We start from the raw sequence: 23,736 nt of genomic DNA on the forward strand, positions 1-23,736 counted from the left end.
AGCTCTTCTCCAGGCCAGCCAGTTATATCCAATAAGAACCATGGAGATATTTCAGGGGAGTAGAGGGAAAACATTAAAAACTAAACTGGATTTCTGCTCCCATGCACAAAACCTCTTAAAATGGCTTTACCTTTGGGATCAGTTAAACACAAAAGCCATTACTTGTATTAGATTTTAATAAATTAGAGTTTTCTACCAAAAACCATCCAAAGTCAGTAAGTTTCAAAAAATGCACTGTGACATTTTTTAAAGGTAAGTTGAGTTGTAAAGTGCTTTCTTAACCGCAGCCTTAAATATCAGCCACAGAAGAACTAACAGTGCCAAAGATTTTAGACATTTAGCAGCATTATTTCATAATAATGAAAAAGTCAAAAAAGGCAGCTCTTTCATCCTACTTGGACATAGACTTCAATATTATAAGGCCATATCCCGCCAAACTTAAAAACCAGACCCAGCTTCAGATACCAAAATTGACCCGTGGACAAGGGGGAGGTTGTCCTAAACCTGCTTCCCTTCTCTACACGAGCAGGGCTGGGGCACGTAGCCTGGATCAACTTTTCTGCTGCATTCTTAAGAAGCGCCAGGATGGAACCTGGCCATCTGACTGCGTCTCAGCTTAAGTGCTGGCTGTGGTGTTTAAAAGGGAGCACATTGAAGCTGCTTGAATTCTATCACTGGCTTGCTAATTGCTTTGTTCTTTTTATGGAATAGAGAGAGTATATTTAAGCCTGTACTGGGAAAGTAACTGGTCATTTGGAATCTTCTATCATTAGTGTTCCTTCATTTTGATATGCAGCCTATAAAAATTGCAAGGAAGATGGGTATTGTATAACTTGGTTAATACAGAAAGCATAATCAGAGTAAACATTTTAATTCAAACTTTCCCTGGTAAATGGTTATTGAATTTCAGTATAAATATAGGTAGGGACAATGATAAGTTGTGTTCCTGGTAGATAATTACATAGTTTTATTCTTAAAGTTACTCTCATTTAGTTAATTAAACCTTTTGTTTTATTCTGTTTTAATTGGAATACTTAATTTACTGGAAGATAGGGACACAAGAGTGAAAATTAATCTGGAATAAAGCACTTTGCAAGGACAGATTACGGCCTGGCCCCTGTCCCAGCTGAGTCTCTGCTGGCTTGGCTTGCTCAGCTGGTTTAAAATTCCATGAGTATCTATGAAGGAATTCAACCCCAGAGCACTTTTGAAGCACTTAGTAGTTGGGGAAAAAAATGGTCTGCTTCTATGGGCTGTGTGTCCAGCATTACAAGAGAAATTTCAGTGTTTAAACAGTGTTAAGGTTTGGGTAGAAAGGATATACAGGAGAGTGGCTGCCTCTTCGGATAATGGGATGGGGGAAGGGGTGTTTGAATTGCCACTGTACTGTTTTCCTTCTTTAAAAAAAAAAAGAAAGCCCTAAAGCAAATGTACCAAAATATTAATATTTCCATGTATTGTTAATATTAATTTAATTAGAATATTAATAATATTAATATTTTCACATATTTAGTCTCTAGTATATGGAGACTATAATAGACATCCATTGCACTCATGGATGTCTATTATAGTCTCTGTACATTTTTTATGTGTGAAGTGTTTAATAATTAACCATTTGGACATCAAGCATGAGCTTAGTGTTTAGGCTGTAGACTAACAGTCTTCCTGGTGGGGCAGCCCCTGTTTCACCTGACCCAGGGACAGGATGCGCCCATGTTACACACAGTCAATACCTGAGCCCTCTGCGGTCCTACAATGCCACTTACTTTGCTAATTTTTCTCTTAAGAAGAGAGTAAAAGCTACATGCTTTTAAAGTACTTATTTCGCCCCATGTTTTCCTTGATACAGATCATAATGTCAGGAGATACAATGCTATGTTTCCCCGGAATGAAAAGGGGAATTTAGGGGCTCAAGCGGGTTTGTGTCATCATTAATCGTTTTTTAAGTTGCTTGACCAAAACTCTTCAGTATGCAAATGAGACCTTCTGCTCTGTTTTAAGGGCTCTGGAACTGCTGGGAAAACAGGGAGTTTAGGAAAAAAACCTGGTAAGTGACAAACCCTGATGCTTATTTTTCAATATTTTAAATGTAATTGATAGTTGCTCCCAATCTTTGTTTATTGGGGCCAGAAGCCTTATAAAAGAAAAGAAAAGACAAAAGAATCTGTCCGAAGAGTGGTTGGAGGAGATCCTTTCCTTGGAATCCATTAATAATGTATTTATAGATGGTTATGAAATGTGGCTGTTGCCTCACACATGGAGAGTAGGGACATTACCAGACAATGTTCTCTTGGGATGTGAAGAAATAATTCAGGCAAGATGGTGGGAAGTTATAATGCATGAACCTGTAGGATTTGGGGTCAGCAGCTGCTTAGTCCTCCTCTCGTTAGGTTCAGGAAGCCCTTGTTTGTTTCCTGGAAGCATATTTAGTCCCAGGACATAAATAACGGAGGAGATGAGAGAGCAACACGTATTATCAGAGTGCAGGTCCTATTAATTTAGAAGCCATTGGGTGGTTTTCCTCAGGTACACGGTGAAGGTACAAAAATCACAGCCATCCCTCTGAACTCAGAGTGTTTTAGTTTATTTAAACAAAATCACATATTCTATACATACAAGCCTGAAAGAAGAAAGAAGCAGATGTGAAATCATACGGTTGTATGGCCTGTCTTCCTCTCTAGGTCATTTGAGCTTTTGTGCTATTACAGCCTTAAGAAATTACAGGTTGAAAGAGTCACCGCAGTGCTGACAGGGATGTGTATCTGTGTCTGGTGCTCAGCTCCAAATGGGCTTACCTGGCAAGGAAAGGTGGGTTTTTAGGCAGTTGTAGGGTTTTAGTCTGACTCAGATGTTGGACCACCCCGGTCAAATGTCTGTTTTAACCAGGAGTATGCTACATTTTGAATTGTCATTCCAAAGGGTCCAGAGGGGCTTAACTTTGCACTGAAACCAGCGAGCTGCTCAAAAAAGCTGGAAAAGACAGAAAAGGGTGTCAGGGCAGGTCTCTGGCTACGCAGGCCAGGTCCTTTGAGGAGCAGGGACATCAGGGGCCAAATCGGGCACTGATTTGGATCTTTTCCAAATGGAAAACTCGTGGAGTTTAGAACTAGTCCTTGGCATGTTGGGGGAGAATTCTCATCCCCAGCACAGATTTCCCAGCTTGAGCTCTCAGTGGAGCCCACGTATGTGTACGCTGGGCTCTTTCTCGCTTCGCCTGAGCTCTGGGATGCATGTGTCAGGGCCAGCCCGCACCGGGATGGCCTGGTGCTCCTAGCCTGGTGGCTGCTTATTACAGAACAGTGTCCTAGGGGGCTAATGTGCCTTCAGGGAAGCAGGAGCATGGGCCTTTAACCTCTTTCCTTCTGTCTGTCTGTCTTTACTTCATTCCTTCTTTCTTCATCTCTTTCTTTCAAGAACAGTTATGATGGGGAGAGAGTGGAGAGGAATAGAACAATCTGTTCTGTCTTGCTTCTAGAAGTTCACAAGGCCGTCGCTGCGGATACACCAGCATTCGGTCAGAGGAGGATTTTGTCCTTTCGTAGTTGAACTCCTGTGCCAGGAGAAATGTACTTTTCAGAGCCTGGTCTGTGGTACTGCTGGAATTTTTCCCATGAGACTGTTCACATTCAGGAAAAGTACAGAACTGTTTACATTTTTTGTTTTCTGTGCTGAATTGTTGTTTTGCATAAAATCCCTCCTCTTGACTGCAGGATCGTCCTCTAACTTGAAGTAAAAAGAAGTAAACTTACATTGATGTGATTCCTACCTGATATTCAGGGATCACCCTCAAAATGTGAGCCTCAAAGAAAATGGGCTTGTGGGTAGAAGAGAGAGTCTAAAGAAAGTCGTAACATAGAAAGAAATTAGCTAGTGCACACTCCTGGTGGTTTCTGAAGAAAACAGATTTCTCTTTCTACTGTACTTGGCAGGTGGAAAAGGTTCACTTGAGTTCCTTGATTCGCTCAACCATCCTTGACTGGACCATGTGCTAATAATAATCAGCACTGTGTGAGGGCGGAGGGCAGTTGGGGATGAATGAGGCCCAGCTGCTCCATCGGGGTGTTCTTGGGAATTGGGGCAGTGGGGGTAGGGTGCGGACTTGGGGGAGAGTGGGAGGTTGTGGAGGCAAGTTGGTACGTTCTGAGAGATGAGGGGGTCCTCGAGCAGACTGGGCAGAACCGGAAGACAAGCCCAGCTCCTGAATACTGCATTTGCCGTGTGGTCAAAGAAGGGCCACCGAGCCTTCTTCATTTAGTAGAAAACTGGCCCGTACACTGGCTTTGACGATGTTCACCCGTGAACCTGGGAGGTGGCTGTGTCTTCTTAGGCTCTCCTTTTCCTGACTCTAATGGTGCACTGCTATGTTTGGTCTTGTTTTCCAGAAATTGCCCAGGTTATTGCTTCCTACACTGCTACTGGTCCTGAGCAGCTTACCCTGGCCCCTGGTCAGCTGATTTTGATCCGAAAAAAGAACCCAGGTGGATGGTGGGAAGGCGAGCTGCAAGTCAGTGTCTTTTCCATTTGTTTAAAATTCTCTGCCCAAATTTCAATATGCAAGATCTCAAAGGGACACCGTTTCGTTGCAAAGTACAGATAACCCTGAACCACCTAATTCCTGCATTTGTGTAGTGAGAGATGCCATGTTATCTGAATCCATTTGGTTCCTAAGCTTTGGGCAGCCAGGAACAGAATTGTGAGAGCTAAGAATTCTTCTGAAGATGTATCTAAATCTATTGGATTCTTGAGTTCAGACAGTGAGTGGTGGGATAGTGAGAATTCATGACGGAGTCATCCTTAAGTCACAGCGTTGTAGGAGCGGAGCTTTCCATGAGCGGTGCTGTAAGGTGTGGTACCAGAGTAGCCTTTGCATTCAAAGCCACATCTGTACAGCACAACAGTTTTAGTTCCTGTGTGTGTGTGTGTGTGTGTGTGTCCTCAATTCATCATTCTGTCAAGGCAAACCTTGGTCAGGAAGGCAAAGGTCTATGTTGTGGTGAAGTAAAGAAATACAGCACCTTTCTGTGCAGCTAATTAAAAACTAAAGTGCCGGAGAGTGAAGAGTGAGCTGGTGGACTGAAGAAATGTATCTTGGCTGGAATAGAAGGCACAGCCTGGAGTACCCAAAGGCAAAAGTTCCCCTGGGAGCTTGCTGGTGGGCAGCCATAAAAGCCCTATCGAGCAGGGAGGACGAGATACAGTTTATTGGCTTAGGATTCCATTGGGGTCCTGGAATCCACCCCGCCTCCCCTTTTTTTTTCTAATTTTTTTTTAGTGATTGAGTTTTTTGGCTGCATGGCTCACAGGATCTTAGTTCCCCGACCAGGGATTGAACCCAAGCCCCGGCAGTGAGGGCGCCAAGTCCTAACCGCTGGACTGGCAGGGAATGCCCTCCACTCCCCCTTTTAATATGTCTCTTCCTTCACTGGGTAGGAGGAGGCCTTCCTCAGACCGGTGGGTCTCATTTCTTGTAGAGAGTTGCCACCTCATTGGCTTTCCCATCCATATGTGACTCCCCTGTTCTGAAGACTTAAGGGGTGTCCCCTTGACATACATACACTAATATGTACTAAAATAGATAACTAATAAGGACCTGTGTATATAGCACAGAGAACTCCACTTCGATGTACAGTAGAAACTAACACAACATTGTAAAACAACTATACCCCAATAAAATTTTTTTTTTAAAAAAGGGGGTGTCCCCACTGGCCCTCCTTATCAGCCTGCTGGCCAAGACTCCCCTCAGATGCCCTCTTCCCCTTCCAGCATCCGTCTTACCAGTCTGACCTCTCACAGCGACATCTCTACTCCAGCCTCATTCGGTGATTTGCTCTCTTGAAAACAAGCAGCAACCCTCAGACCCCGATGCCTCACTGCCTTTGCCCATAGCGCCTCCCCACATGGTCATCTCCACCTCTCCCCCATCCAAGAGCCGGCCAAATCCCACTTCTTCCGGAAGCTTTCTGTGACCATCCCACCAGAAGCGACGTCTTCTTCCCGTGAACCGTGGTGGCCCCGATGCCTGCACCACTCTTGGTATTTAGTGTTGATGTGGATATTATTACTTCCATGCATATGTCTTACTTCCTCTTGTAGGCTATCAGCTCTTTGAAGGCAGAAACCGTATTTTTTCATCATCATGTTCCTTGTACCTTGCTCAAAAGAGAGTCCTGAGTGGCTCTTGCAATCCATAATTGCCGTGCCCGGGGGGGCTTCTGGTGCTTTCACCAGCCCTTCTCCCCTGTGGATACACAAATGAAGAAATTGCCAGTGAGCTCTGTGTTCCGCCCTTGTGAAGCTGCAGGGATGGGAGAAATGGTGGAGTTGTTGTGAGACCTACGGCAGTATATGCTCAATAGATTAACATGGGGGAGCTTTTAAAGGAGTGGCTTCAACCATTGGTGGATTAACAGTGGATTAGAACTTTAGTCCTTGAGCCAAGGGCATGAAATCTATGACTCCAAGGAAAGTGAAATTTGATTGGCGTTCTAAAAGTAACCCAGAAGTATCCCTCTTGATAAACTGAATCAGATGAGAGGGCAGAGGTATGATGGTGGGAAGTTTCCTTTTCTCTTAATTTTATTTCCTTATTTTGGGAATAGGTAATATATTCACATGGTTTCAAATTTTAAAATTACAAGGGACTTCCCTGGCGGTCCAGTGGTTAAAACTCCGTGCTTCCACTGCACGGGGCGCGGGTACAATCCCTGGTCGGGGAGCTAAGATCCCACATGCGTGTCGTGACCCCCAGAAAATAAATAAATAAATTAATTAATTAATTAAAATTACGAAAGGGAATTCAAATGTCTCCCTCCCACCCTGTCCCCAAAGGCAGCTGTTTTTATCAAAGCCTTGCTTCTAGAGGGTGTGTGTGTGTGTGTGTGTGTGTATACGTGCTGTAAGTTAAGTTCTCTGCTCCTGGTGATGTGCAGAAGGGTAGTTATAACACTTATCATCATCCCTAACTAGAGTCTTCATCTCATGGAACTGTGTCAGGAGTGCAAGTCTTCGTTCGCCAACTTCATTATAAGTTCCTCTGTGTCATATACTATCCCCTTCCAACAACTCCCGGCATGTAAACACTCAATGAATGGATTTTGTGTCGAATTAGATAAAAGTGAAGGAGGCAGGAATGGTGGTGGAAAATGTGGCTGATCCATCACATAAGCCTGATGGCTTTTGAAAACAAGGTGAAGTTTAGACTCCTTGTGTCCTCCATATATTGCGTGTATGTCATCTTGTATATGTACAGTTATTCTCCATAAGAAGATCGCAGATGTGACTGTGAATCTTGGCTTGCCACTGATTAGCCTGTAACCTTGAGATTGTCACTTAACTTTTCTGAGCCTTACTCTTTTTATCTGGGAACTAGGAATAGTAATAGTGGGAAACGGAAATAGTAATAGTATTATCCTTCTGGAATTGTTGTGTAGGTAAATGCAGATAAGGTGCTTAGCACAGGCCTGGCTCATAAAAGGCACCCAGCACGTGTTGACTGCCATTATTATCATTCCTAAAATCCATATATAACATTGGCATAAACCATAATCTCTACATTACCTGAAAATGACAGCTGAGAGCTGTTAAATGAGCAGAGTTTCCCATCCTGTACATACTACATTGTACTCTGTGATCCACACAGTCCAGCCCATGCCAGAACATTCTAGGCTTTGCTGATGGATAGCTGCCACAATTTGAATTTTAGCTGGCATGTTTTCATTTTGTAATACAGTAATCCGTAGATTCTACTATTGATGTCATTTGTTTTTCAGTTATATGTAAACTTGGTATAAGTGCAAAGTATAACATGAAAGAACATGAACCTTTGAAACATTGTAATGTAATTTTTTGTTATTAGGCACGTGGGAAAAAGCGCCAGATAGGCTGGTTCCCTGCTAACTATGTCAAACTTTTAAGCCCTGGGATGAGCAAAATCACTCCAACAGAGCCACCTAAGCCCGCAGCATTCCCAGCAGGTAAGCAGTTTATACTCTCTGCTCAGAAAATGGTCTATGCGTCATGGTAGCCTTTCCACTCAATTTTTTTAGCTTAGATTGTCTTTCACACTGGCTGTAAGCGCTTCTTGTACTTGCTGGGGCTGACACCCAGCTAATGTGATATGGAGTACGTTTTTCAAAAGGACCGAGTATCGAAGCAGCTTTGCTGTGCTGGGTACAACAGAGCCCTTGTTGGAACCGGCTTCCTGAAGGGGCCCTGAATGCTATGCCATTGAAGCCAGATTTTTCTCTTGATTTCCTTCCAGCTATTTAAATTGGAATTTGGGCTGGGGGCTAGGGGACAAAAAGGGCCTCCTAAAAATAAATGGCCGGGGTCTAAATAGGTCAGGAGATTGAGCTGGGAGGCCCCAGGGCTCTGTTGGTTGTAATGTGCCGCTCAGTTGAGACTGAAATAGCTCCCCTGCGACATTTCCTGTGAACACAGGGGCTGCGCTTAATGGACAGGATGTTATACACGCTCTCCTAAAGGGCTAAAAAGGAACAGAGGCTCGGCAGCTTAGATGGTTGGCTGTTTTCTGATTGAAGAGACCAAATTAGATGCTTCGGTAATAGTTGAGATGGGCGAGGTTAGGGGAGCAGACTTCTGCTTTAGGTCTTTAAGCCATCAGTGCTTGGGTGGCACTTGTGGAAAATGCAGAAGTTTCATTCCAGTACCTTGTGGTTAAATGTCTATGCTGTACATCCCCAGCGAAATCAGATTAAAACCTGGCAGCCTTTGCAAGAAATGAAAGGACTGGCCAACACTGTGACTGGTTCCCAACCACAGCTGGGCCTCTTTGCTTGAGCCGTGGCCTCATGTGGGCAGAGGAGTGTGGTACCAGCTGGATCTCCTCTCCCTTGGGGAGGCCTGGCGGCGTCCCCTTCATCAGGTTGGTTAAAACCCGCAGAAATAGTTTGCTGAGGTGATTGGATTAGCTGGAGCATCTTTAAAGCCTAAGACTGTATAGAGGTTGGTTAGGAAAGATTAACTGGGGGTAAAACCTAACTAGGCAAACTTTATCTGAAGTGTAAAAATGCCAGGGCATAAAGGCAGTGTAACCTCCTATAGTTTTGAGGGAAAAATGAGAAAAGAAAAATTGTTCTTGAATGTGGAAATTGTGTGTTTCTTTGAGAAAAAATTTTGAGACACAAAGGTACAGCAGAATAAAACACTGATTTTACTTTTCACTAAGAGTCGAACTTTTTGGAGGTCAGATGATAATTACCTTCCACCTTAAAAAAAAAAAAAACAAAAGAAATAAAGAGCAACAGTGAAGTCCCCATGATATGCAGCTGTGTGTGAAGTTGGGCCAATGTTCAGAGTCAGCATTTTGAAGGAGTGCCGCTGCACTCAAATAGAAATGATTCCATGGAAGCTTTCAGTTATCACTGTACATTTTCTGCTGACAACTAAACGTGTAAAAGAGGAAGATATTATAGAAACTCAAGGCTTGGTCTGACATTTTTGCTGTCGTCTTGGTTTTCAATCCTCCGTCTTCCTCTACTGCCCCCACTACACAAAGCCCATCAGAGCCCTCCACTTAATTCTGTCCTCTTCGGAAAGGACACAGATGAGACACGAGAGTACTAATACCCCCAGGTAGCCCGTCCCGCGAGCCACGCAGGTGTGCCGCCGCCCCTCACCTGGCCTGTCTCCTGCAGTGTGCCAGGTGATCGGGATGTACGATTACACCGCGCAGAACGACGACGAGCTGGCCTTCAACAAGGGCCAGATCATCAACGTCCTCAACAAGGAGGACCCCGACTGGTGGAAAGGAGAAGTCCACGGGCAAGTGGGGCTCTTCCCGTCCAATTACGTGAAGCTGACCACAGACATGGACCCCAGCCAGCAATGTAAGTGCCCTGGTGCCTCGGTTGCCTCTCCTCTCTGGTGTCTCATGGTGAAACATGCAGCATTGCTCTGATTCTGCTGAGCTTTGTTTGCAGAACTTAAAGCTAGACCATTGCTGCATTCGCAACAGTCTCTTTGAAGACCTTCTGTAATGCAAGACTTTATCTCGTGGGGTTTTTGTTTTGTTTTGTTTCTTTAAAAAAAAAATCATTCCTTCTGTAGCATGTCCCCTCCCTTCCCTCCCCCCCTTTTCCTTTTTTTTTTCTTTTTAATCATTTTGGCACCATGCTGTTTACATGCCTGACTCATTTTCCTAGCTTGAATTTTGCTCATTGTTTTGTTTTGCTTATGTGTTGTTTTCCTCCTTTTTCTAGGAATCATATGTTGTCCATCCCCCCCTCAGGCTTGAAAGTCCTCAAAGAGACCCACTATCCCATATCACTGCCCAGAGGGATGATGGGAGATGCAGCCTTGATCATGTGACTTCCAGCATGATCACCTACTGCCTTCTGAGTAGAAGAACTCACTGCAGAGCAGTTTACCTCATTTTACCTTAGTTGCATGTGATGGCAATGTTGAGTTATTACTTGCACAGATAGAAGCAAAAAAATTACAAAAATACACAGGGTAGTGGGTCCTTTTGTGGCTTTCCTAGTGACTCAAATTGACTTCCCCCCACCTTTGCACAGGTGCTTCCAATAGTTTTCAAATTATTTTAAAATAAATATCTTAGCCTTTTAATAAAAAAAAATGAATTACTTCTTTGCTATTTTGGTTTTGCAAAAAGACCCACTATCAAGGAATGCTGCATGTGCTATTAAAAAATGTTCCAAATGTCCATAAATCTGAGACTCGATGTACTTTTTTCATTTTGTCCAGTGTTACCAACTAAATTGTGTCGTTTGGGTTTTTGACCCCCTACTATAGAAGTACAGAGGAGTTCAGTATATCTGTTTTAAAGACGTGTAGAACGAGGCCAATTAAACAGAAGCTGTTTTGTGCTTGTTTGTGTGTATCAGATGTACCTTGTTGAGCATGTAATAATACATCCTGTACATAAGAAATTAGTTCTTTCCATGGCAAAAGCTGTTATCTTGTATGATGCTCTAATCACATTACATTAATTTTATTTTGCACAGTGACCTTGTAGCCACACGAGAAAGCACCTGTGTTTTTGTTCGGTCTCAGATTTATCTGGTTGAGTTGGTGTTTTCTGTTTTGGGTTTTTAATTTTGCGTGTTTTCATACCATAAATCCGTAGACAACACCACTGAGGTTGTTACGATCAACAATCTACAATCTCGCCTTAGTCTCTGTTACACCAAGTTTTATTCCAGTGACTTTTCATGGAATGACGTATTTTGAACAAGTAATTTTCTTGACAAGAAAGAATGTATAGGAGTCTCCCTGCAATTAATTTCCAATGTTTACATTTTTTAACTAGACTGTGGAATTTCTACAGATTAATATGAAATGGAGCTCATGGTCCGTTAATGTGTTGGATATGTTGTAGCTGAAGCCATGTTTGTCTTTTAAACACTAGTTGGAAGCTCTCAATAAAAACGCCGTTGCCGACAGCACAGAAAATGGGGCGGGGGGCAGGGAGCCTCAAGCACAACCTAGCGGTTCTACTAATGACTTTTTAACAGTAGTGAACTTCTGTTTCTACGTCTCTCCCTTGGGGAGTCCATGCTGGCGATTGTGTAGAGGTCTTTCTCCACTCACATGGTGCCGAGAACGAGGACTCCCCCTCATTCACTGGCGCGTCAGTATTTTCATGGATATGAATGTAAAATATATAAATATATAAACCTGCGGCTTTAACAACTGTAATACAACTTTTGAATTAGTTATGTGTATAGATAATTAAATTCTTCATATAAAAGTTAGATGGAAATGTCTCTGTGTTCTTGATGTTGGAAGCTGGCAGTGGTGACGGGGAACAAGCAGACTGGACGTGAGCAGGTGGCCTGCTGTCCATTGTGATACAGACACCATGAGAGCCTCACTGAGTCTTCTTTGAATGGCCCTCCCTCTTCCCCTGCTACCCACCCCTCCCTGATCAATCTGCAAACAGTTAACCCTCATAATACTGGTTTTGAAGAATAGAACTACCACCCAGCTTCGTGCTTAACTGTCTCATTGGGCTTTTGGTACATGGTGCTGATACATTGGCAGGTGTGTGATGTGACTCAGAGTATAAAACATTTGTCCAAAAGATATATCACGATAAGGGTCTGTTGAACATACAGATGTGGGTAAATACGGAAACTTTCACATCTTCCATACTGTTGTTCTCCATCCGTTTCTGCCTTGCACACTCCAGCCTCGTTGCCTTTGCAGAAACAGACTGGTGTACACGTTGATGGAACTGTTGGCTACGATGACCACGTGCTTGATTCCGTTCAGGAACTTCACGTATTGGTCCTCCCCTGCCATTCAGTGGAAAAGTGATTTCCTTCATCAATTCACCAAATATTGTGGGGGAGAGATCCATCGGGTGTGGACGCCCCTCTGGGTTCTGGGGAGAGCGTGCTGCTCCGTCAGTAGAGACAGGGTCCCTGTCCTCATGAAGTTCATGTTCTAATGGGAGGAACAAGCAGAAAACCAAACTACTGCATAAGTATCTGTACATAAATATATGTGGGGTGGGTGTGTGCGTGTGCGTGTGTGTGCTAAGGTGATACGTTCTATGCTAGGAGAAATATGGACGCCAGGTAACACTGAGCAGGACATCCAGAGCCAACCGGGCGGGGAGGGCGTTGAAGGGAGGGATCAGGGAACCCTTCCAGGAGAAAGGGATGTGTAAGCTGAGACCGGAAGGATGGGTAGGAGCCGGATGAAGCCGGGAAGAGAAGTGGCTGTTTGAGGCAGAGATGTCACACGGAGGCCCAGAGGTGGGCGGAGAGATCCCTGTCACTGTCCCCCAGCCCACCCCCTTGTGAGCGGTCTCTTGGCCGGGACCCCTTCACCTGTATAAGTCAGTGTTTCCAGCCTTGAGCTCGGCTAGCAGGGATGCAGTTGCCAAGGTGGGTAATGCTCTATAATACTCTCTATAACTCTCTCCAGGCCCCTCTCCGTAGATCATCCCTCTAGGCTGTGTTCTGAGTTTGTTGACACAGGTTGGTCCCCAGGAAACTGCTCTTTCCCCCTCCCAGATCATTCAGTTTGCACTGGATTGTAGAGTAGCCATCTGACCCAGTGCTCCTCAACCAGAGGGAGGGAAGACCACGGCATCCAGTGGGTAGAGGCTGGGGATGCTGCTAAACATCCTACAGTGCACCGGACGGTCCCCCACAGCGACAGTCCCCCTGGGGCCACAGCGATCCAGCCCCAGGTGTCACCAGTACCAAGGTTGAGAAACCCTGGTCTCATCCCACTGGCTGCTGTGGGTAATGCTCTCCTGGTTGCTCTGGGTGAATATACTTGCGACTGAACTTTGGGTACAGTTTTGCCCCAGTGGCACGTGGACAAGAAGAGGACAACTTGCTTTCCTGTGTCTGCCTGCCCCGCCCATGCAGAGCAGGACCCAGAGAGCTGAAGGCAGCCACGTGGCCCAAGCTCCAGGCTGCCTCTGCATAAAATGGTATCTGGGAGAAGCCGATCTAAAGCAAGGATTCATTCCCCTGTAAAGTTACAGTGTATTACATCATTGCATGTCCACCCTGTTCTGGAAGTAGGCCCAGATCCCCTAGCAAGTGGTGACTGGGTCCTCTCCACCTTCTCTGATGGCATCAGAAGAAAAACCTGCTAACACTAGCTTAGGAAAACCTTCGAAGTGGTGGGTTTAACTGTATGAAGTATTTGCCAGTACTCCTGTTTCTGACCTATAAAACGGCAGTTTCATGTGGTTCAACCCAATACACTGTATGATCTCCGGGCACATACTAGGGTAGGTGCTCAAGAATGCCTGTCCAATGGGTGGGACCGGGAACTAGTGAATGAGAGGAAAGCACCGACTTCCGGTTCTTGGGTCGCAGTCTATCACCCCCGGAGAGGAGAGGAGAGGAGAGGCCGGGCTGTCTCTGCAGTTCCCTTCCGCTTTTAGGTGTGAGCTTCCTGAGAGCAACAGTCTCCTTAGAAGGGGCTGCTCCTGAAGCCTCTCGCTCATTGGTCAGTGCAGGAGGCTGAGGACCGGGATGCCAGGGCGTCTTCCCCTGCGTCTGGACCAGGTCTCCATGCCAGCCCGGGTCTCATCTGGGGAACAGGCCTAACAAATCAGTCAGTCCTGTTTCCTGGCAGAGTGAAAATCACTTATGAGAGAAAGTGAATATTCATTTTTCCTTCTAGCAAAATTGTAAGTTAATCCTATTCATTCTTTTTAGTTCCCAAAATACCCAAGAGAATTTTTATGGAAACGACATGGAATGCCAACAGTCCCAAAACTGCACAGAAAAATAGCCCTTTCTTCAAAATGTCTGATATTTTGGATCTGATAGGATAGGGAATCATAATGGGGTCAAGGATCACGATAGCTTGTTGTGAACATCTCACTTCAGCCAAACTTCTCTTGGGCCTTTCTTTAAGAAAACTCCACACATAAAAACCAGACTTCCAAAATGTTTCCTGGTGTGTGGCGATTCCATATCAAAGGTTTCCATTGCCTCTTAGGAAGGTTCTGTTCTTGACATTGAAAACTCCCTGGGCATTTTTTAATAATATAACTTGAGTCACAAAAACTGAAGGTTTTGTTTGTAGAAAATGAGAATCAGCTATAAAATTGTATCAATGCAACTTCCTGTTAAGCATGCTACCTCTTTGAAGCTACGATGTTATTATTTTATGTTGTCAGCAGACTGGGGGTGTGTGTGTGTGTGAGAGAGAGAGAGACAGACAGACAGACAGACAGACAAAGAGAGACAATGATTTACAGGTGACTTAAATGCCCACGTCAGTAGCTTGGTAACAGTGGGTGAATGGTGAGCTCGTAGTACCACCAGTAAGCAGACAAGTATCACTCTCGAAGATCCTGGCACAGGCTGACAGCCGCTGTTCCCACATGCTTGGCACATAATGTCAGATGATGCCACAAGCTTCCAAAGAGGAAGCATCCCTTCCTTTGACCCAGCCCATCATGTTTTTAAAAGTTGGACAGAGTCTCCTCTGTGTATTTTCTCCTAACTGACACAGGAGGGGGAAAGGCACTTTTGAGCTGCCATTTTTCATCAATGATGCTGCTTCACTCAGAGTACTGAACAACTTGACTCCCCTTACATGCTCCAAGCTGCCCCTTCCCCCCTCGGTCCCTGCCACACACAGTCCCCTTTGGTCCCAGTCCACTTAGTTGCAGTCCAGGCCCCACATAGGAAAAGGTCTACGGTGGCCGCAGGTACATGCAGAGGTACTACCCCCTGCCCCCCGGGATTATTTGAGGAGGTTGAAATCTTGGAGAACACTGGGCACACGCCCTGCACTTTGTAGCTGAGGGCACTCATGGTCTGGGAGCTACAGTGACATTCTCAAAGGCAGCTCCCAGACTCTCTGGCTTGTGCATTTGAGAAGAGCAGCCCTATCTCTGCCAGGGCTTCAGAGCCACCCACCTCCACATCATCAGTGACTGCATCTGTGGAAAGATGGAGAGCGAGTTCCCCTTCCCTTGTGTGGTCCTCCCACTCCTGGGGCTGCCATAGGAGGGAAGGATTCCAACATATTGCTGCCCCTTTCAGCACATGGGCTCAAGACGCCACTGGCTTCCTCCACCGTAGTCCTTCTCATTGCAACTGCAGGCAGATTTTCCAAAGACACAGGCTTGCCCTCACTCTGGACCAACCTAGGAACACGTGTTGCTGTAGCTTCTCAATTTTCATTCCCTGGCCGCTGTATATAATAACACAACGTATCTACAAGTTTAGTGTAATATTTGACTCCATTTCTCTTAAAATTTTGGAACACTTGCTTTTCTTTCTTTCTTTTTTTTGGCTGTGCTGTGCAGCTTGTGGGATCTTAGTTCCCTGACCAGGGATTGAACCTGGGCCCACTGCAGTGCAAGCGCCGAGTCCTAACCACTGGACCACCAGGGAATTCCCTGGAACGTTCTATTTGGGTAGATAGTAGAGGGGAGCGTGGGGGATCTGCATAACTGTATCCTGGGCCCTTTTAGAGGCTAGGAAGCAATACAAGATGGCAGTTCAGAGCAGGGGTTCAAATCCCAGCTCTGCCCCTCACTGGTTGTGTGGTCGTGGGCAGATTACTTAACCTCTTTGTGCTTCATTTTCCTCGTTTACATATGGAGAGATAATAATAACACCTAGCAGATAGTAAGCTCCCAATAGATATTAGCTTTGTTGTTACTGTTGCTGAGGAGAAAAGGCATCTGTGCCTGGCTGGTGAGCATCACGGAATCCATTTAACTGGCTTCCTGTTTTCTTGCATTAAACCCAGACAGCACAGGATTGTGTGCATTTAAGACTTTCAGAAAACACGCTTTTGCAGATGGGGATTTCAGAGAAAAAAGCTTGGACAGCTTCCCTGAAAACTGTCAGACGTCTCATTCATTTGTGCGCAAATCGGGGCCCTTCTCAGTTAGCAGGAGGCTGGCCCATGTCAAAGCAAGCAGCTTTTTCAAACACCTTCCTGTGCTCCCTAAACGTGCAGGGGCATTTGGGATTTGGGCCACAGTCTCGGCAGATGTCCTGGCAGAGGGGGAGAAGCCGCCCTGGGTTTCACACGGCTGGTTGGCAGTGGGGAGACCAACAGAGCCAGTGGAATGCACAAGGCTTTTAAATGTCACGTCTGTGGACTGTGTTGGCAGGCCCATGCGGCGCTCCACAATAAACCTGTCACACAGGCATTGAGTCACTGGGTCCTTTATTTCTCATCACTGCATTCTGTGGCCTTGTGTTCTCTTGCCAGCAAAGATTGGAACGTTCAGCCCCCAAATATGCCAGAAGCTCGTTGTTTTTTAAAGCAACCATGTAGCTTGCCTAAGGGATGTGTATCACTAGGGGCTGCTTCCCCAAGGTACTGTCTCCAGAGCGACCACCCCCAGCACACTTGAAGACTGGAGGTTAATTCTCTCCTACCCCCTGTGCACACCCTGAGATGCTTCTCAGGATCCAGAGCTTTGGGCCTTGGGCATCTCTGCCCTCTTTGCCGGGCCTCCAGCAGACCGCAAGCCCTACAGTCTGCCCCAGCTCAGGAGGCAAAGCCAGGATGCCCCCTCTCCTCTCTGGGGCGTTGCCTTGGAGTTCTGAGGCCCCCTTGGGAAGGGCCCTACGCATCTGAATCCTCCGCTGATGTGACCTCCGGTAGGAACCTTCACCCTACCCCATCCTCAAGGGGCAGAAGTACATCTGCCCATCCTCTCCGTCCCTTTTCCCCCCCTGACTGTATCACAGGCTCAGGACACCGCCTGCATGCTGATTTCCAGCAAGCAACTCCTTTCCCGCTACTTCCTTGAGAATCTCAGCTGAGGAATATGGATCCAGGCGGTGAGGCTGGGCTCAGCAGAACCCCAGCAGACAGGGTGCCTGCTCTCCGAGCGGGAAGAGGCCACCAGCAGACAAATAAGCAGAATCGTTTCAGCTAGTGGTGGATGAACTGGGACAAGTGGGACGGAAGGCCAGGGCTATAGCAGATGGCCTCTCTGGAGAGGTAACGTGGAGGGGTGGAGATCTGACTGCAGAAAAAGAGTCGGCATGCAAACGTCAAGGGGAAGCGTATTCCAAGCCCCAGGAACAGCCAGTGCAAAGGCCCCAAGGGTTGATGAGTTTCTCCTGCTCCTCCCGTAAGGATGCACTAGTCTTCTACCCGGTACCTGCTCCATGCTTGCCATCTTCCAGCCTCTTCTCCACACCATGGGCAGAGAGCTATTTTAAAAACCCAATTAATTCTGCTTAAAATCATCCAGGGAGGTCCCTGGGATAATGACCCAAATCTTGCATTTGGTCCATGAGGCCCCGCTTGATCTGCTCCCTTCTCCTGCCCATGCGCAGCCCCTGCCCTGCCCTCTCATCATTTATTCCTACCTGTTTGCCCATTTGTGCTCAGCCTTCCCCAACCAGGGTCTTCCTTTCTGAGCTGCTGACGGGACCACCATTAGTGGCCTCTGTCATCTACAAACCTTCCACGTTTCTGGCATCAGAACGGGTTGCGGGTGCAGGGGCTGCAGCTACTCTGGCTTCCAGGAGGAGATACTGATGCTTAAAGAGGTGAAGTCCCAGGCTGGTGTCCAGCATCCTGGTGTAATGTTCTTTCTATTTCCTTCTGCTACCTTTTGGGTCACCATGATGACCCTAAACAGAAGTCTGGGCTTCTGTTGGCCCAGTGGGTTTCCAACTGGCTCTCTTGAAAACTGCCTCCTCTGACCTCCAAATTACTTGATGGAAAGGTCCACTTTTGGGACTTCTCTGGTGGTCCAGTGGTTAAGACTGCACGCTTCCAGTGCAGGGGGCACAGGTTCAATCCCTGGTCAGGGAACTAAGGTCCCGCGTGCCATGTGATGCAGCCAGAAAAAAAAGAAAGGTCCACTTTCATCACTGGTCCCCACTGTGGCATCCTGGCTGGGCAGACAGCATGGACGTGGAGCCTTTCCCTGCCTTGCAGATCACACGACTCAACCTCCCTGAGCTTCGTCTTCCTCCCAGGGTTCTGTGTGCCTGCACTTCCTGGGGAGGTGGTATGTGCGCTCGGGTCCATGGACCCCCATCACCGGCCCCGCCCTGCCCGTGGAGTCTTACGCAGCCAGGCCTTCTATCACCACACTTTCCTCACCACCTCTCCAAGATTCTTGCATTAAGCTGAAGCCACTGGTGGGCCCCAGCTGGAATGCCCTCACCCCATCTTTCCCTGCTCTGTCTGCCCACCTTCACCCCTCCTTTCTCTGCTGCCTTGGCCAGCCCCTCTAACCCGCCACGTCTGAGCTCTTTGCTGAATACTAGTTACTTTCCGTACATAAGCTGAGTGGATGGAGGCTGATGCATAGACAGAGATACTCTTACCTCCTTCCTCAGACTGTGAGCTTCTTGGGAGCCAGGTCCTATCCCATGAAGACCTACAAACACTAAATAGCAAAGGTACCTGCCTTTGTATTTAGTACTGAATGATGCCCAGTCTCCCCATCTGCTTAGAAACTGGAGGGCAGCCCCTACCTCTCACACTTGTGTATTCCCCACGGTACCTCACTCTCGGCCGTTGCTCAGGAAGTGTCAGTGGTGGACAGTCTGGTGTTGCCCCCCTGTCGTTCCGCAGGCTTACTTCTTCATCCCCAGCAAGGCTGGAGGGAAAGGACGCACCCCAGTGTCCAGTCTCCCCGCTCTGTGTGGCCTAGAGCCTTGCGCCAACTGCACCTGGGAAGGCACCGCTCTGAAAAGATAAATCCACATGAGGGAATTCCCTGGCGGTCCAGTGGTTAGGGCGTGGCGCTTTCACTGCCATATCCTGGGTTCGACCCCTGGTTGGGGAACTATGATCCCGCAAGCTGTGCGGTTGCAGCCAAAAAAAAAAAAAAAAAAAAAAAATCCATGTGAGAAGACCTTAGAACAGGAAATGAGCTTGTTAATCATGAGACTTATTATTCACCATTCTTACGCCACCCTGAATAATATATATTGATTCTGTGTTTGGTTTTATGTCTCCCCTCCACTAGAATGGAAGCTCCATGGAAGCAGGGACTTGAGGGCATCTCTGCAGTTGCTAAGAAAGAGAAGGAGATGTCATGGGCTCGGGTGGTCTCTTGTGTTCCAGTGGGGTCAGTTTGCCAAGTTAGGAGAGACCACAGGGGACCAGGTTGTTCTTAGACCCTTGTGAAGAAAGTTCCACTGGGATGAGAAGTCCACCCATGCCCCTGTGGACCACCCAGGGCTGGTTTGGTGTCCGGAGCTTCCCATGGGCTGGGGCTGCCCTGGGACTGGTCAGCCAGGGTCATTTTCAGAGGAGACCTGGCAGCCTTGACCCAGTCTGGTTGCCACCAACCCCCACCAGCCTCTGGCTCCGAGGACAGGAGTGTCCTCTCAACTGGGTCATCCAGGAATGGACTGGGAGAGCCATGGGTATGGGCCACCCTCAGCCCCTACTCTTTCAAAAGCTCGTGGTTTCCTTGTGAGTCTCCACTTTCCAAGACAGCAAGAGCAAAGGTTTTATTCCTGATCTCAGAAGTCACCGTCCATCTCTGGACTCTGCTCTCCCATCCATAAAATGAGGGCATCAAGCAGACTGATCTTACAAGCTCTAGCCCTGGAGTTGGGGGTCAGGTGGTGGTGGCAGTGTGGCCTCCGGGAACAGAGCATCAGAGGTTCTCTGGGCTCTGGGGTGTGGATGGCCTTAGAGGATGGCATTCTGTGGTTACGGCCATCACATCTCCTTGGACAAGTGGCGTGAGTGAGCTGCCTTGGGCTGGAGTCGGTTCAGCGGTTGTGGCCACTCTCATCCTGCATGTGCCTGGACTGATCTAGTTTCTGAGTCTTACTCCTTCTTCACGCCAGGCGCCTTGTTTCCAGGCAAGCTTCCCTCTCATGGCGTGGTCCTCACCGTTGGCTGCGCATCAGAACCTCCTGGAAGGTTTACAAGTCATAGACACCCGGGTCGCACCCCAGCCAGTCATATTCGATGAGTCTGCAGTACAGCGGGGACGCCAGGCTTTTTAAAGGCTCCTTAGGTGATTCCGACGTGCAGCCAAACTCGAGAGCCACGGCCCCCTCCATCCTCCACGCAGCTGCCACAGACACCCTCCCAAAATACAGCCAGACCTTCCCTGGCTCCCCAAGCAAAGATGAAAATCCAGACACCTAGCTACATTGTTCAGAGCCTCCTCGACTGTACTTCCCCACCTGTTAGGGGTGAATTGTGTCCCCAAAATTCATATGTTGAAGCCCTTACCCTTATTCTTCATACCACAGAATACGACTGAATTTGGAGAAGGGACTTTTAAAGAGCTCATTAAGATGAGGCCATCAAGTTTGGTCCTCATCCGATCTGACTGGTATCCTTACTAAGAAGAGGAGATTTGGGCACAAAGGGTCGCCAGGGATGATCGCACAGAGAGGAAAGGTCATGTGAGGACACAGCGAGAAGATGGCCAGCTGAGGAGAGAGGCCTCAGAAGACACCAGACTTGCTGACACCTTGATTTTGGACTTCCAGCCTCCAGAACTGTGAGACAATACATTCTGTTGTCCAAGCCGCCCAGTCTGTGGAACTTTGTTACAGCAGGCCGGCTGACTGATGCATCACCCTTCCACCAGGCGAGAGGCATAGTGATCAAGAGAAAGAACGCTGGGGTAAGATCCCCTCTGCCTTTTATTAACTGAGTCCCTGGCAAGTTACTTTAACTCCTCTGTGCCTGTTTCCCTGTTTGTTCAGTGGGGAATAACAGCAGTGGCTACCACATAGGATTACTGGGGAGGATTTCATGAGTCCATGAACGTACAGCACTTGGAACCATGTGGCTCAGAGTAGCATCCGTGTGAACTTTCCGTTCTCCCTGGTACCCCAGCCTCTGCTTCCCTCTTCCACACCTGCCTTCTAGCCCTACCACCCCACTCTTGCTGCCCTTTTCTCCGACTGCCCCTCTGCTCTGATCCCTAACTCCTACTCACCCACCCTGACATTTGCCTGAGGAAAGCTCAACTCAAATTCCTCCTCCTCTGGAAAATATTCCCAGATCCCTCTCATCAAAACTATGGCCTTGGGACTTCCCTGGTGGCGCAGTGGTTAAGATTCCGCCTGCCAATGCAGGGGACATGGGTTCGAGCTCTGGTCCCGGAAGATCCCACGTGCTGCGGAGCAACTAAGTCTGTGCGCCACAACTACTGAACCTGTGCTCTAGAGCCCATGAGCCACAACTACTGAGCCCACGTGTCACAACTACTGAAGCCCGCGCACCTAGAGCCCGTGCTCCACAACAAGAGAAGCCACCGCAATGAGAAGCCTGTGCACCACAAAGAAGAGTAGCCCCTGCTCTCTGCAACTAGAGAAAGCCCATGTGCAGCAACAGAGACCCAATGCAGCCAAAAATAAATAAATAAAATAAATAAACTTATATAAAAAAAACACTATGGCCTCCTTCCTCATACTGCAATAGAAATGTGTTTGTACTTTTAACACACCGATCTGCCTTGTGTACTCAAAAGATTTATTTACGGCGGCTAGTAAGGACCCCTAAAATACTGCAGGTTAGAGCACATTGACAGCGGGAACTCAGAAAGAAAGAAAAACAAGGATGGTGACATAAACGGGGCCAGGAATGAGCTAACAAATGCAGACCATGGGGCACTTGATGGCACGCCAGGAATTCCAACATCGGTTATAAAGCCATGAATGATATGCCTTTGATTAAAAAAAAATTACTAACATTCTTTTTGATGCAAAATTAAGAGATGATTTATCCCTGAGAGTAATTTGATTTTCGCCACTTCTCAACAGTCATTAAATTGCCCAGCAGCCCATGTAGCTGGATTCTCCTTCTTGGGAGACAATTAAGCTTATCTGGAAACCACATTGGCGCTTTTAAACTTCCGGGTTGTGACTGAGTGCAGCTGAGCAGAAGGCCCTGATGAGTCCCCGGACAGGCTGCAGAGGGATGCCTGGGCTCAGCTGGACATAGCTCAGGGGCTCTTTGGTGCCATCCGGTAGCATTTCCCCCACCTCTCACCACAGGCCTCCGTGCCCACTTGGCATTTCTAGACCCCCATCAAAATCCAGTCTTGGGCTTCCCTGGTGGCGCAGTGGTTGAGAGTCCGCCTGCCGATGCAGGGGACACGGGTTCGTGCCCCGGTCGGGGAAGATCCCACATGCCACGGAGCGGCTGGGCCCGTGAGCCGTGGCTGCTGAGCCTGCGCGTCCGGAGCCTGTGCTCCGCAACGGGAGAGGCCACAACAGTGAGAGGCCCGTGTACCGCAAAAAACAACAACAAAAAAATCCAGTCTTAAGGATTTGCACCTCTGAGGTCTCAGGGATGGATGACAGGGTGTATGGTGTCCTCTGTGAGGTACCTGTGAATCAGCAAGGACCAGAGTGTGGATGGGATGCCCCAGCCTCCAGCAGACTGAAGCTCCTGCAGGACAACAGCCTGTCCTGCTCCTTCATCAGTGAATCCCAGCATCAAGCACAGTTGCAGCCATAGCGGGCCACAGCTTAGAGAAGAGGTGGCTTAGACATCGGCTGCAGGGCAAGGACGAAGTGCTCTGACCACAGAACCTTCTTGTGGTCACATCCATTGTGGGCAATAAGGGCAACACGATTAGATTCATTTTCCCAGGAGAATCTAGTGTGGCCTTGAGGGAAGTGCGCCCACCTGGCAGGAGACACCAGGGCCATGAGGCTCCCATTTCCTACATTCAGGCCAACCCTGGAGAAGCCTTCTGTGTAGACGGGAGCTCCAGGATCCCAGTTAATATGGATCGTGCTGACCCAGGGCCATTTAGCCAGAGGATTTGGACCGAATGGCCCCACAGACACTGGTAGATCCTTTCCCTTAAAGATGAAAAACCATAGCCCAAGCTTCCATACTGCTTCTCCCTTGTCCCTCTGGCATCATGGCCTCTGTAATCTACTTCCCACCTTATCTACTGTCTACTTCCACACTTATCTTCCATAGCATCTCTGTGTTTACCTGGCATGCTGGCCCACACGTCCCCAACATAATGGCCCCATCCTCCCTGGCCGTATAGAAGCCTGGCGCAAGGAGGACCAGGTCCTTGTACAACCTTCCTCCATCAGGATGGAGTGCATCTCATTTTCTGAGTTGCTGCATTCTCCACCGTTGGCACAGCCCGCAGGACCATTCTTTGCTGCTTGCTATTTTAAATATAATTTTCATGTCCAGTCACCCCCAGGGCTGAGTTTCCTTGAGGACAAGGACATTACCTTGCTTATTTCTGTGTCTCTTGGACTTCAGGGGGAATGCAATGCATATTTATTGACCATCTCATTGTATATTTTGGCCGTTTCATAA

At 47.5% G+C, this 23,736-nt stretch overlaps 1 protein-coding gene and 1 non-coding gene across 5 annotated transcripts in view; one reads left to right on the forward strand and one right to left on the reverse strand.

The window, feature by feature from the left end:
* ITSN1 (intersectin 1) overlaps positions 1-23,736 on the forward strand; it is a 239,470-nt gene that overhangs the window by 169,742 nt on the left and 45,992 nt on the right. For 2 of the 4 annotated variants that reach the window (XM_033418235.2, XM_033418236.2), the window contains 5 exons: positions 2,002-2,047; positions 4,383-4,504; positions 7,856-7,973; positions 9,657-9,848; positions 10,221-11,735. In XM_033418235.2, coding sequence (XP_033274126.1) covers positions 2,002-2,047; positions 4,383-4,504; positions 7,856-7,973; positions 9,657-9,848; positions 10,221-10,222 — 480 coding nt within the window. In that variant the 3' untranslated portion in view covers positions 10,223-11,735. Of the gene's footprint in view, positions 1-2,001; positions 2,048-4,382; positions 4,505-7,855; positions 7,974-9,656; positions 9,849-10,220; positions 11,736-23,736 lie in introns of those variants that run through there. The other 2 variants (XM_033418238.2, XM_033418237.2) reach the window with 2 other exon arrangements.
* On the reverse strand, positions 15,794-15,866 carry TRNAA-UGC (transfer RNA alanine (anticodon UGC)). Its single transcript has one exon. It is a non-coding gene; the product is annotated as a tRNA-Ala (tRNA).

The sequence above is a fragment of the Orcinus orca genome, chromosome 5 (genome assembly GCF_937001465.1).
Source record: "Orcinus orca chromosome 5, mOrcOrc1.1, whole genome shotgun sequence".
Taxonomy (NCBI): Eukaryota; Metazoa; Chordata; class Mammalia; order Artiodactyla; family Delphinidae; genus Orcinus; species Orcinus orca.